Source organism: Anarrhichthys ocellatus, unplaced genomic scaffold (assembly GCF_004355925.1).
Source record: "Anarrhichthys ocellatus isolate YVR2014 unplaced genomic scaffold, GSC_Weel_1.0 scaffold55, whole genome shotgun sequence".
Taxonomy (NCBI): Eukaryota; Metazoa; Chordata; class Actinopteri; order Perciformes; family Anarhichadidae; genus Anarrhichthys; species Anarrhichthys ocellatus.
The window spans coordinates 2469225-2481671 of record NW_022280085.1 but is presented as its reverse complement, the minus strand read 5'-3'; the positions used below and the strand labels follow the sequence as shown (position 1 = coordinate 2481671).

At 46.5% G+C, this 12447-nt stretch overlaps 1 protein-coding gene across 2 annotated transcripts in view; it reads right to left on the bottom strand.

Moving 5' to 3' along the window:
• Nucleotides 1-12447, bottom strand: part of prr36b (proline rich 36b) — a 32991-nt gene that overhangs the window by 9320 nt on the left and 11224 nt on the right. For both annotated transcript variants that reach the window (XM_031870933.1, XM_031870934.1), the window contains exons 2-3: nucleotides 4892-5616; nucleotides 4278-4356 (exon numbers count right to left, since the gene is read on the bottom strand). In XM_031870933.1, coding sequence (XP_031726793.1) covers nucleotides 4278-4356; nucleotides 4892-5507 — 695 coding nt within the window. In that variant the 5' untranslated portion in view covers nucleotides 5508-5616. The remainder of the gene's footprint in view (nucleotides 1-4277; nucleotides 4357-4891; nucleotides 5617-12447) is intronic.

The following is a 12447-nucleotide window of genomic DNA, read 5'->3' as shown; positions in this document are numbered from 1 at the left end:
CACACACACACACACACACACACACACACACACACACACACGACTCCAGCTCTCTGCATGCACAGCCCTCGCACTCTGTATGCATCTCTGGCAGCAGTGACGGGAGCTCAGCGGGGACGCATGACTTATTCAGCCGCGTAGCTTCCATACACCGCCGCCACCATTTTAAATTTTTTATTTTGCTTCCCTCTACGGCATCGGCAGACGGCAGAGCAGCTCGACGGGACACGTGCGAGCGCCGCCACGTGTTTTGGACGAGCTGGCGCGTACATGCCTCCCTTCCCCCTTCACCGGCAGTGATACGCCGGCGAATGAACACATGCTCTGCATCCTAATATCATGCTGCTCCTACTATGCAGGCGTCCATATATACACTGAGGCACCCATGTAGTGTTTGCATGCTGCACACCAGTCCTCAGTCATCAACAACTGGACAACGAATCGCCTGTGCGGCTAACCATGGGAGACAAAAATTGGTCATGCGCACAAACTGACGCATAAACTGTCAGCTTACACAGCGGCCCAGAAAGACATGACGTTCTAGCGTCCCGTAATGGTTTGTGCTTTCCCTTCGCAAGCGGTGCGCTGCAGGCAATCAGCCTCAAACAGCCGGTGCGCGCACACAGATGAACACACTTCACTTCACGGGATTGTCCCATGAGGCATGAACGGTACATCACCATGAACACGAGCTACAGGTGAAATGTTGTGACAATTAGACTCACATATACAGGAAAAGTGACCTTTCTTACAACTCAAAGTGTATGATTGTAGACTGTAAATAAGAAGTGGATGTTGTCGTCGTGACGTCACCCATTGGTTTCTGGACTGCCATTTTGAAGCCTTGAGTTTGGCATTTTAGCCGTCGCCATCTTGGTTTTTTGCAACCAGTGAAGGGAAGTGGAAATATTTGGACTGCGGAGGATTGACGCTGTATACGGCTCTGGTAGCGACCTATCAATCACAAAGTAGCCCCGCCTTAAAGCATACTCGGCTATTTGTCTATTTGACTCTAAATGGACCATAATTTACTAAATGATCATGCTGTAATGAAGAATACTTGAAAACTAGAGATTGAGACCATGAACTCATGTTTACTGAAGTAATAAATCAAGAGAGAAGTAGTCATTTTCTCATAGACTTCTATACAATCAGACGCGCAACCAGAGGAGTCGCCCCCTGCTGGCCAGTAGAGAGAATGCAAGTTTAAGACACTTCCGCATTGGCTTCACTTTTTAGACATGGAGGTTGCCGCCTGTGTAGGACTAAAAAGTTATTTTTATATATAAAAATAACTTTTATAAATGTATAATAAATATATACGTATAAATAAATATATAGGCCAGTTAAGTCTGTTACAAAAAAAAGGTTGGCTGTGCATGTCAGAAATAAAAACAGACAAGGAACAAGCCATAATAAAGAGTCACTGGCATAAACAACTAAGAAAACCTAATTTAATTTCGATAAAACCTCCTGCTGAATGAGAGGGACAAAACACTTGAGAGGCCTTAAATGAGATTGATGTCACTTAGCGGAACCTGCATCCGCTCCGCAGTTTTTATTTGTCTGATAACTGGAACCTGCTGAAGATGGAACTAAATCAACTGAGCCTTAAGAGAAACAGAGTAAATTGAGAGACCCACCCCTGGTGTATGTGTGTGTGTGTGTGTGTTTGTGTGATAACAGTAGCTGAAGCAGGGTGTGTCTGATGGGGCAGTTTACGTTTCCCGTCTACTTCTCCACCACTGAAAGCGGGGCTGCATTAAGGATTAAGGGAGGTTGGGAAAGGGTAGAATCTAATTAAAGCAGATATTAATGGCCCTGTCAAAGCGCATCACATGTACAAACGCTGACGAGCACACGCGCGCACTTAACAAAGTATGCCTGCAAGGGCACGCGGCGCTGTCAGAGGAAACAATCGTCAGTAATGGTCGTAACTCTCTCTCTGGGATTCATATGTAGATCTTACTGCGGATAGATCTTCCTATGTACACATCCTCGACGACTAGCTCACGCTCTAACAACACAAAACACTGCCTCCAACACTTCTAATCCAATCTTAACCCGATTACAATATTAGCTTCGGCTGGATTTCAGCTCAAATTTGACAAATTTGCTCATTAGCCTTTTTATCTGAAAGCCTGGCAGGTCACTTCTCACTTGGTGCGTGTTCTATTAGTAACATGGCAGCACGAGCTGTGCACTGGCTCAACTGATAGCACCCATACAAGCTCTTCTTGTGCTCGACTTGGACTCACTGGGTTCACTTCTCTAAAGCATGTCTGAAATATAGGCAGAGGACGGGAGTGATTGATGCCATGATTGTTATGAGTTATAGTAACTCCATCAGTGTTAAAACACTCCAATTGTCTTCATTTGTTTCGCTGATTTTCCTGTGTGGTATTCTATATTTAAAGTCACGACAAGGCGCTTTCATTTTGCGTTGATTTTGGCGGTCCCTGCGGACGAAAGCAGTGCTGTTTCCGTTCATCAGAGTCCCTTTAGAAAACCTCTCATTTTACTGCAGCGAGGCCTGATGGTCTGCTCTGTGCAGTCCTGATTCTGGTTCTCCCGTGCCTCCCTTCCAGACTGGAAGAGTTTCTATCTGATTTTGCGCAGAATCCGAGCAGTCGGTATTAAGAGTAACTACATAGAAATGGCCGATCTTCTCTCCGATGGTCTCTTTCACTTATGTAGGTCATATAAAAGGCTTTAGTAATAAATTGAGACAGCTTCATAACCAGTTAAAAGTTCCTGACAGGAACTAAATGGTGGTGACGTTTCGTGCTCCACGGAGAAGTTGTTAAATTTGTCGGTAGTTAAGAATGAAATCACGCCGGTTCATACTGGCATGCAACAATGCGCGTTCTGTACCACAGTGGCGATTACTATCATGCTCTTGTGTAATCCCTTTTAATTAGATGTTTGCACATCAACCATTGTATAAAACCGTAATCTGAGTGTAATCTCAACAATCCAACTGCTACCCGCGGCACGTGGAGAGAGAGAGTGTGTGTGTGTTCAGGGTGACCTAAGGGATTTTCATGTGCAACACCGTGTTGTCAGGAGGAAGGAAGTGGCTGCAAACTTAGTACGTCATGTTAGTCTGTTGGCAATGACTGTACAGAAAAGAAGATAAAGAAATATACTTTTTTGATGGCATCCTTCGGCTTTTGTTTCATGTGTGTATATTCCATAACTTAATCAGTGCTGCCATCTGTTCTGTCAGATTTCTGAGGCCAACGTCACTAATCATATGTGACATAAACACATCATTTAAAGTATTCATTACATTTTGTATTTGACGTGTCAGAAATCTCAAACTATGTCCCTTTAAAAGCATCTTCCTCGGGTGGTCGTTTCTATTTGCGACAACAAGTTTGCTACGAGGAGTCCGATCTGTTTGACGCAAGTGTTTCTGCCTGAACAAAGTCCCTACACAGACATACCGACGTGGTGACACAACGCACACCGCGGTGGCGTCACAGGGAGGAAGAAAGAGGGCCACTGCTCTAACAGAAAAACAAACAGCGGAGGCGGCGGGATGAACCCCTGTTGAAAAGTACGGGCACACTCCCGAAGGCTTCGGTCTGATCGCGATCTCCCCCGTCTCAGACAAAGGCCTCCTTCAGTCCCCTCTCCCGGTCTATCGCTAAGCCACCTCCGGACTCAGGTGAGGAACACATGCCGACTCGCGCAACACGCTCACAACACACGCTGGTGTACAGAAACGCTCTCTCTGGGGAAACGCAAAACATTAAGAGCACTCCCTTGTTTGCAGTTAATTCTTCTGACCCCCCTCCTACACCCCCCACTGCTTCCCAAAACTTGTTTTATGTATAATGCTGCTGTATAAGGCGTTGCTCTGAGGCTTGTTCTGACATTGGCTCGTGGCTGGCCTACTTATGCCCGGCCCTCCCAAGCCTCTATGAGGGGGATCATTGTGCGTCGCTCCTCCAGGGTGTTTCTTTTCTCACACAGGGTCGTCTTTGAACCTGTCGCCAAGTGACGCCTTTTTGAACATGTTGCGTCTCACTCGGCACTGAGCAGCGATTTATAATGCGGAACCTAGTCAACCGCAATTCTTATCTATTTGACAATTTACTCAGAGTTGCTGCGGTTCTGGAGCAAATTTGCCGATTTGCTGGCAAATCAGTGGAAAGGCTTTTAAGAAAAGGGGTGCGCTTGTCTCTTTCGCGACCGAAATCTCGGACATATACGCAGACACACACACAGACAAAGGTGAGGCTTCAGTTCTGCACTAATGTCACACCTACCTGGTTGCCTTGGAAACAAGGGGCTTGGGTGAGGCAGTAGAGCTGGGCTTGGTGGGAGTTGCAGAGGTGGTCTTGGGAGCTGGATGAGAGAAGAGGAGCAGAGGAGAGGAGAGATGAAAGGAGAGGAGAGGACAGAAGATGAGGAGAGGATAGAAGAGGACAGGAGAGATGAAAGGAGAGAAGATGAGAGAAGACGAGAAGAGAGAACAGGAGAGTAGAGGAGGAGAGGAGAGGAAATGAGATGATAACAGAGGAGCGATGAAAGGAGAGGAGGTGAGAGGAGAGGACAGAAGATGAGATTAGAACAGTACTATATAACATAGTATACTATAGTTTGGAGGAGTATGTATATCACAGATGTAGGTCATGTCATCAGGATGTAGGACAAATGCATTTGTAGATTACCAGCAGCCACTCATGTGTAATGTGTGTGCTGAATCCATCCAGTGTGCATGTATCCGCATGTCACCACATTTCAGTGGACACTCCTAGCAGCAGAGCTGTGAAAGCATGTCATGCTACGCTTTACTGTGGAGGGTTTTTTATTCCCACACATCCTACATTCTGAATTACGCTTTGCAATTTCTCTGTGTTGTGGTGACATTTTCACCAACCTGGGGGCTTTTTAACAGCTGCAGCAGCAGCGGTGCCGGTTTTGACACCAACAGCAGTGGCGGGCGCTGTCTTCTTGGCTGCCGTTGTCGTTCCGGTCATCGACTTTGCGCCATTGGCTGCCCCTGTGGGTTTCTTCTCGCCCACTTTGATCTTGGGGGCCGGGGCCGTGCCCGTTGGTTTCTTAGCTGGAGCCGGGGTCGGGGCGGTCTTTTTCACCGCAGCAGGTGCGGTTTTCTTCGCCACCCCATTGGTCTGGGGCTTGGACACGCCATTGGAGAGGCGGCTCTGGGTAGTGTTGGGCCGGGACCCAGGCGTGGTCTTGGTTGGGCTCGTGGTGCCAGGTTTCGTCTTGGCCGTGGCCTTGTTGGCAGTCTTGGCTTTGGGGTCTCCTGAGGTTTTGTTGCCAGTCTTGGCTGCCGGAGTTTCCTTGGCCGGGTCCGCCTTGGGCTCCACCTGGCCCGTCTCTGCTGCAGGTTGCTGTGGCATCTCCTCCTCCGCCGGACTGGCCGCCTGGTTGGGCTCCTGTCCCGCTGCTGGAGCCGCCTCATTTACTGGGTTGGATTCCAACGTTTCCATGGGCTCCAGCGCCGCCGTGGCAACCCCATCCGGTTTCATCTCTCCTTGAGTGGTGGCGGTCCGTCTCTGCAAGGCAGGGAGGGGGTGGGGGCTGACTCAAATCTCACAGGATGGCCACGGGGTCTACAGGCTTTCCGGAGGTCAGGATCTGGAGAGAGACAGGAGGACAATGTACGGTACAGTTAGTCAACAGCAAGACCAGACATGAGAAGCAGTCTCTCCTATCAGTACAGCACCAGGAATGCTGTTAATCCTGGAGAATCAGATAAAGTGATGGCTTGTATCTTCTTACCGCTTCAGCATCACACACACGCATACAGACAGATATATTTTTGTCCAACTGTAAGCAGAAAAACTGAAACTGAAGTAGAGTAGAATTGTGTTATTGTGTAGATTGAGCCGCTGCATCAACCCAAGAGAGGACTGAAGCCTATCTGGGACAATGTCACACCCGGAGAAAGACATACATCACACATGACAGCTTCATCAGTTGTACTGGGAGGTCGAACAACTAGATCAACACATCAATGGGCAGGATGGGCAGAAGGCCCACGTCTACTGCAGGAAAAAAAAACAAAAAAAAAAACCACATTCTGCAAATAGCCTCAATTATTTCCAATGCCGACTGCAGTGCAGCGGCAATCGGTCCCCTCTGTGAAGCTGAAAAGCTCAGTGACACACTTGGCCGGCGTAGCCGCTACGGGTTGGCTTTGTGTTGCCGTTGTGTTTTTTTCTTCATTGGTAACAAAATGGCTTCAGAGTCACTCGTGTGGAAGACTAGTTTTCCGGGATAATACACTTAAGGGGAAAGGGGCAAAAAGCTTCGGCACGCTAACCGCAGACACGCATGCCACCTGTAATAACGTTAAGACACGCAACTTTATTGAATCTGCACATGGGTGAAAAAGCCGGCTTCACACTATTAGGCCACAACGGCTATAAAAAGAAAAGCAAGGTGAGGTGGGAAACGCGGCTCGGATGCGTTTGCTAAGTGGGTCGAAGGCGTGCACGATAGAACCCCGAAGACGGGCAGATAGTTTGATGCAAACAGAGAAGTTTGAAGTAGACATGCGCAACCGAGGACAAGAAGTGAGACGTGAAGCATATGAGGCCTGATAAAAAGGGCAACCATCTGTAACACAGGCTGTCACATGTCGTCTGCGTCAACATTAGACAACTGTCTCTTATTTAGTTTCCTCAGCTAAGAAGGAAGGACAAGGGGAAACGGATAGGTTTTTAAAAGCTGGAGGGGGGGAAGTGGGGGAGTAGCAAGAAACTGGCTTGTTGATAGTTTACAAACAGAGCGAGGGGGAGGGGCTGAGTGGTGAGACAAACTCTGAGGCAGCACAGGGGCCGGGGGAGAGGAAGAGGCTTGGCCTGTGGAGCATGGGAACAGACTGGGAAGGTGGGTCAGAAGACAGACAGGGAGCGCGATAAACAAAGATGTAAAATGAGCTCACTGTTGGCCGATCGCTGCTCGGTCCGACTCCAGACAGCACCTGTCATCCCGGTTTCCACTGACCTAAACGTGCACACTGTCCTACTTCTACAAGGGCACACACATCATCTTTATGTCCGCTGGCTTCCTGGAAACAATTCCCTCATCCAATGCTCTCCCTCATCTTTCCTTCCCTCTTCCGTCATCCGTTACTCATCCTCTAAACTCAAATCTCACATGTCAAAAGGCCTTCTTTCTTTTCTCACAAACATCCCCCCCGCCCCTCCTTGATTTCTTCCCCCCCTCTCCCGCCATCCCTCTGTTCTCTGTTTTGCCTTTGCACAGATGGCCGGAGCAGCTGAGGAGGGCCAGAGGGGGTGAAAGTGAGAAAAACAAAAATCTAAATATCCCAAATTAACACATACACAGCTAGTGCAACAGGCCGCCACCCTCAAAACAACCCGAGGGGGAAACGACGAGAATACATTCGTGCCGCACCCGTCGGTTGCGTGGGGGGGGGGGGGGTTAAAATACCATTGAGGCTACAGAATGTGGACAGTTGGCTTAATCATGTTACCAGTCGCAGCTTTTGGGAGAGGGGGTGGACGCTGGTGCAAGCAAGATGGAGAGTAAACACTGTTTTCAGTTCAAAACCTGCAATTCAGACTGCCTTTCTTTTAAGGATGGGTGGGCTGCCAATGGCAGGTGCCCGGGGGTTCAGTGTCTTGCTCAGGGACACTACGACACGTGACACATCCCAGTCCCAGTCCAGGATCGAACCGTTGACCCTGCGGTTACCAGACAACCCTCTTAAGCCAGTGAGCCACGGTCGCCCCTAATGCGTAGCTCCTTTGGGGAATAGCTCAGTACGTAGTGTGAGCATAGCAGGCGGCAACCTCCCGGTTCTGAAAAGCAACCTCCGGTTCTGAAAAATGATTAACTCTACTTCTCTCTTGATTTATTCCCTCAGTAAAAATTGTAAACATGAGTTTATGGTCTCAATATCTAGTTTCAAGTCTTCTTCAATACAGCATGTTCATTTAGTAAATTATGGTCCATTAAGAGTCAAATAGACCATAAAGCACAGTATGCTTTAGGGCGGGGCTAACTTGTGATTGACAGGTTGCTACCACGGTGTTCTGGGAGTTGTCTGTGTTATTGTGTCAGTACTTCACAGTGTTATCAGTTCATGAAAGTTGATTTGTCTTATTCAGCCTTCGGTTGTACACCTTCTGGTGCAAAAAGCTAAGATGGCGACGGCAAAACAATGCCGAACTCAAGGATTCAAAACCGCAGTCCACAAACCAATGGGTGACGACGTCCACTTCTTACATACAGTCGATGGTTCAGACCTAGCTGCTAACGTTAAGCTATTAAGCTATCATTAGGGCCATTGGTTGGTTTAAAACACCGTCTCCGGCTAACTTTTTTTTGATGGCTACATTGTATCAAGATAGGATTTTTAGGATTTTAGCACCAAATGTATTGTCTAAGAGACATATATATAGATCTCTATGTAAGTTTTTACACTAAATACTCCAAAATCTCTAAAGCAAGCGCGCCACTGTTTGTGACCTTAAGCGATGAACCAGGAAATAAGACCAATTACCATTCCGTCCTTTCTACTTCAGACTGATGTTCTGCTCTTCCCACCCTAGACTAAAACATCTGGCCTGGCTGTTCTATCTCACTGCTCCGCTCCAAACTACCCAACACTGCTGCTGTGTGTGTGTGCGAGAGAGTGATAAATCCTGATTGCACGGCCACAGCCAGAGGAACATTTCTCTTTCTCCTGCGAGTCTCCAGACAGCTGTGATATTGCACTTCTCTCTCTCTCTTTGGCTCTATTGCTCGCTCGCCCGGCCCGTACGTCATTAGCACCATCAGTCAATGGTACGCGTAGACAAGCTAGCAACCAGGGAAGGAACACACTTTTGTTTTTACACCTACTCGCCACAGAAACTGGAGGTAGGTGTGACCATCATAAAGAAATCTGAACTTTGTGTACGTCTCCATTTGGAAGGCTGTGTAGCAACAGATCTATATTATCTTGAATTTTTGCCCCTAATTACTGCATCAGTCCCGACTGAAACATCTAACCCCATTAAGGCTATTACAGCTTTTCAATCAACCTAATTAGATGAGATTATTCCATTACAAACTGATGGAGGGAGCTGGCTGTTACAAGGGAACACATCCGGTGAGGGTTGAAAATGATAAGTTAGCCCGTTCTGAAGCTGTAGGATGGTCGAATTCGTCGATAATCGTTTTATGCTACTTGGATATTGCTGAGAAATCCTCATTTTTACAACCCGCTGCTTCACATTCATACAATTACACACAAGTGCACCGCAGCGCTTTGTGGCACAACTCCAGCTTTCTGGACATTAAGCAGCTGGAAATCAAATGTTTTGCAGGTTCATTGTCACTTCAACTACAGCGGATTTACATTATTTAAAGGTCCCGTACTGTTAAAAGCTAGATTTTTATGTCTTTTTTAATCATAAAGCAGGTCTAAGTGCTATATGAATACTGTGAAAGTACATGGAGCCCGTATTCAGGCACTGTGCCTTTAAATGGGCCGCACCGTTGTGATGTCACAATTATACAAGATACAGACCGTTTCACACTTTTGTCACCGTTCATTTCCAGTGTTGCCATGCATGGGAATGAAATCAGCTGGCAGGAAGTAAATAAGGGGCCCCAGCTGTTGCCTAGCGACGCAATTCCATTGAAACGCGCTAAAAACTGAGCATTTCAGCCCAAAGGTGAATACGGGTACATTCAGACGGACAGTAGGAGAACAAATAAAAGAGTTTTTTGAACAATAAATGTTCTAGTAGAAATCCAAAATACAACAATGAACCAGGAAAGGAGCGCGATGTCTCCTTTAAGAGGGTTACAATGGGATTGCACTACCATTAATTACATAATGCCACACTGGGGTCGCATTACTTAAGTCCTCTCTCCAATCATAATATTTAAGATTGGACCGGGGGGGTCAAGTCTTAGGCTCATGCCCTGTGAGTAAACCTGAAACATATGAGGCCAAATGTGTTAGTTTCCTCCCAGAAATCCTCTCCAGCAACATCTTTGGCCCCACAACCCTTGTTTTCCACCCATAAGGGATAATGAACCCTATTCACTGACATGATACATAACTGCTTCTGAGCTAGTGCACATTTCCAGCTGCTAATTCCAGACAGATGGCCGTGTCGGCTGCATTAGGTCCATATCTAAACATTTAGCATCAGTGTGTGAACTGTTTAGAACATTAAATGGCTTAATCTGAGGAGAATGGAGCTACATCAAGACGAGGCGGCCGCTCAGCTGTCCTGACCTCCTGTGACCCCGAGCGACACACACATGCGCACAAAGGCGAACTACTTCAACGGGCTGCAGTTGTTGTCCTCGGTGTCTACTAGCTACAAAACAATGGCTGCAGACAGAACAGAGCGGCGTGGAAGTGGAGTGGGATGTCCTGCGCTGTAGAAAATTCTGAATGTAGTCGACTTTGCAGAAATGCGTTCGCTGGCCTTCGCGACGCGTCCAAATCATGTGGTCTGAGCCAGCATCCCACTCCAAATTCCACGCAAGCCTCAATGATGAGCTACACGGTAACCGGGAACAAAGGAAACCCACACATACACCCACACCAAGGGCACTGGTCTGAGAACAGGATCGGGACCCCCCTGTCCTCACACAGACAAACACACACACTGTTTACATTCTTTGTATGAAGATGAATCAGTCTCATGGTTGGTGTGATCATCAACTAAAGGAACAGCCTTTGTTTCTACTGGTTTTAATGGTATTTTGCTGCTCACACTTGTTTGAATTAAATTCTTAAGTATCTTCTTATTAGTGCTGGGCAAGTTAACGCGTTAATTTTGCATTAACGCATTCATTAATTAACGCCGACAATTATTTTATCGCGCGTTAATGCATTTTTTAAATTTATTATAATTTTTTTTTTTTTTTTTTTTTAATTGAAAGACAAGAGACAATACATAGACATAACAACAAGAGGATGACAAGAACAGTGGGATAAAAGCCAGCAAACATCCTATAGTCAGTAATTGTAGTGCACCTATATGCTGAAATTCAGGTAAACGCATTTAAACCACAGATCGGGAGCGAGCGAAGGACTTTGAAAGTTAGCGGAAAGATTAACGTGAGACAACATCCGGTTTTCAGAATAAGATATCCAACAAAGTATGAATTATATTCACATTAAGTATAAAACATGCTACCTGCATCTCGTGAACCAAATGTTATTGCCCTTTTGTTCATATAGCAGTACTTTTAAAATAAAAGTGTGCAATACACTACTTTTGAATTCATTATTGAACTTTTCCATAACAATGCGATTAATCGTGATTAATCGCAAAAAATCCATGCGATTAAATATTTTAATCGTTGCCCAGCACTACTTCTTATACATTTACACACACAAACACACACACACACAGTACATACTGTATGCATTTGTGTATGTATTGTGTAAGTACAGCATGTAGTTTACATTATTTTGAACCCATTCCTGTTTTTATATTATCATTACAAGGATTTATTACTTTAAAGCAAAGTTTGCTTTTAGGGAAATGCCCTCTACTTTATTTCTGTTGTTGTCATTATTATTACACTTAATCGGCCTCAAGCGGTAAGCTAATGATGGCCAAGCCAGCTCTGCAAGGTGAGATCATCCTCCCTTCCTAATACCCACACTGGGACACAAACAAATTGTGTGTGTGTGTGTGTATCCCTGACACGCAACGCTGTTCGGGCCTATACTGTCAATAACTGGAAGGCATCCAGCTCCTCTGAGGGATCTCAGCTTCACTGACTGTCTAGACATAAAAAACGCTGTTCTTGAATAATCAGGTCATCAGCATATTTCAACAGAAAACTGCTACTTTGACCCCATTTTAGTTTTTTGCATCGAGTACAACAATCTACTACTTTGTGTGTGCGTGCGGAGGTGACATGCACTGTCATGCCTGTTTAGAAAACAGCAGGAGGTCACATTTAAAGAAGTGCTCACAGGATAAATACCATTATGCAGATTCAAATGAAGAATCTGCGGCGTGAGTTACTGAGCTAAATGTTAAGTTAATGTCAAATCTGCTCTCAGGCCGTGGTGTGCGTGTTCACGTCTGATCACATCCACGGTCAGTTAGAAAAACAAGGGACCCTCCTCTCTACACAACAGGCCCGAGTCACAAGTGCTTTAGCCGACTGACCGTCCAAGGCCACGCGCGAAATCGCCGCGGTAGAAAGTCGGCTGTGCTTTCACTGCACACAACTGTGTACACGCAGAAGGAGCATTCTGTGAGCCCCGGGGCCTACTCTAAATAGCAGTCAAAGAGAGGGATTGTGGGGGGTGGGGGGGGAGGAGGCAGTGGCGGTAGGGGGTGGGGCGGTAGAAAAGATGCAAAAAAAAGAAAATGCGCTTTTGTGGCCGATGTGACAATCCGCCCGTTGGAGCTCGATTCAAGACGCAACCGACGCGTGACCCCCGCGAGAGGGCAAAAACATCGG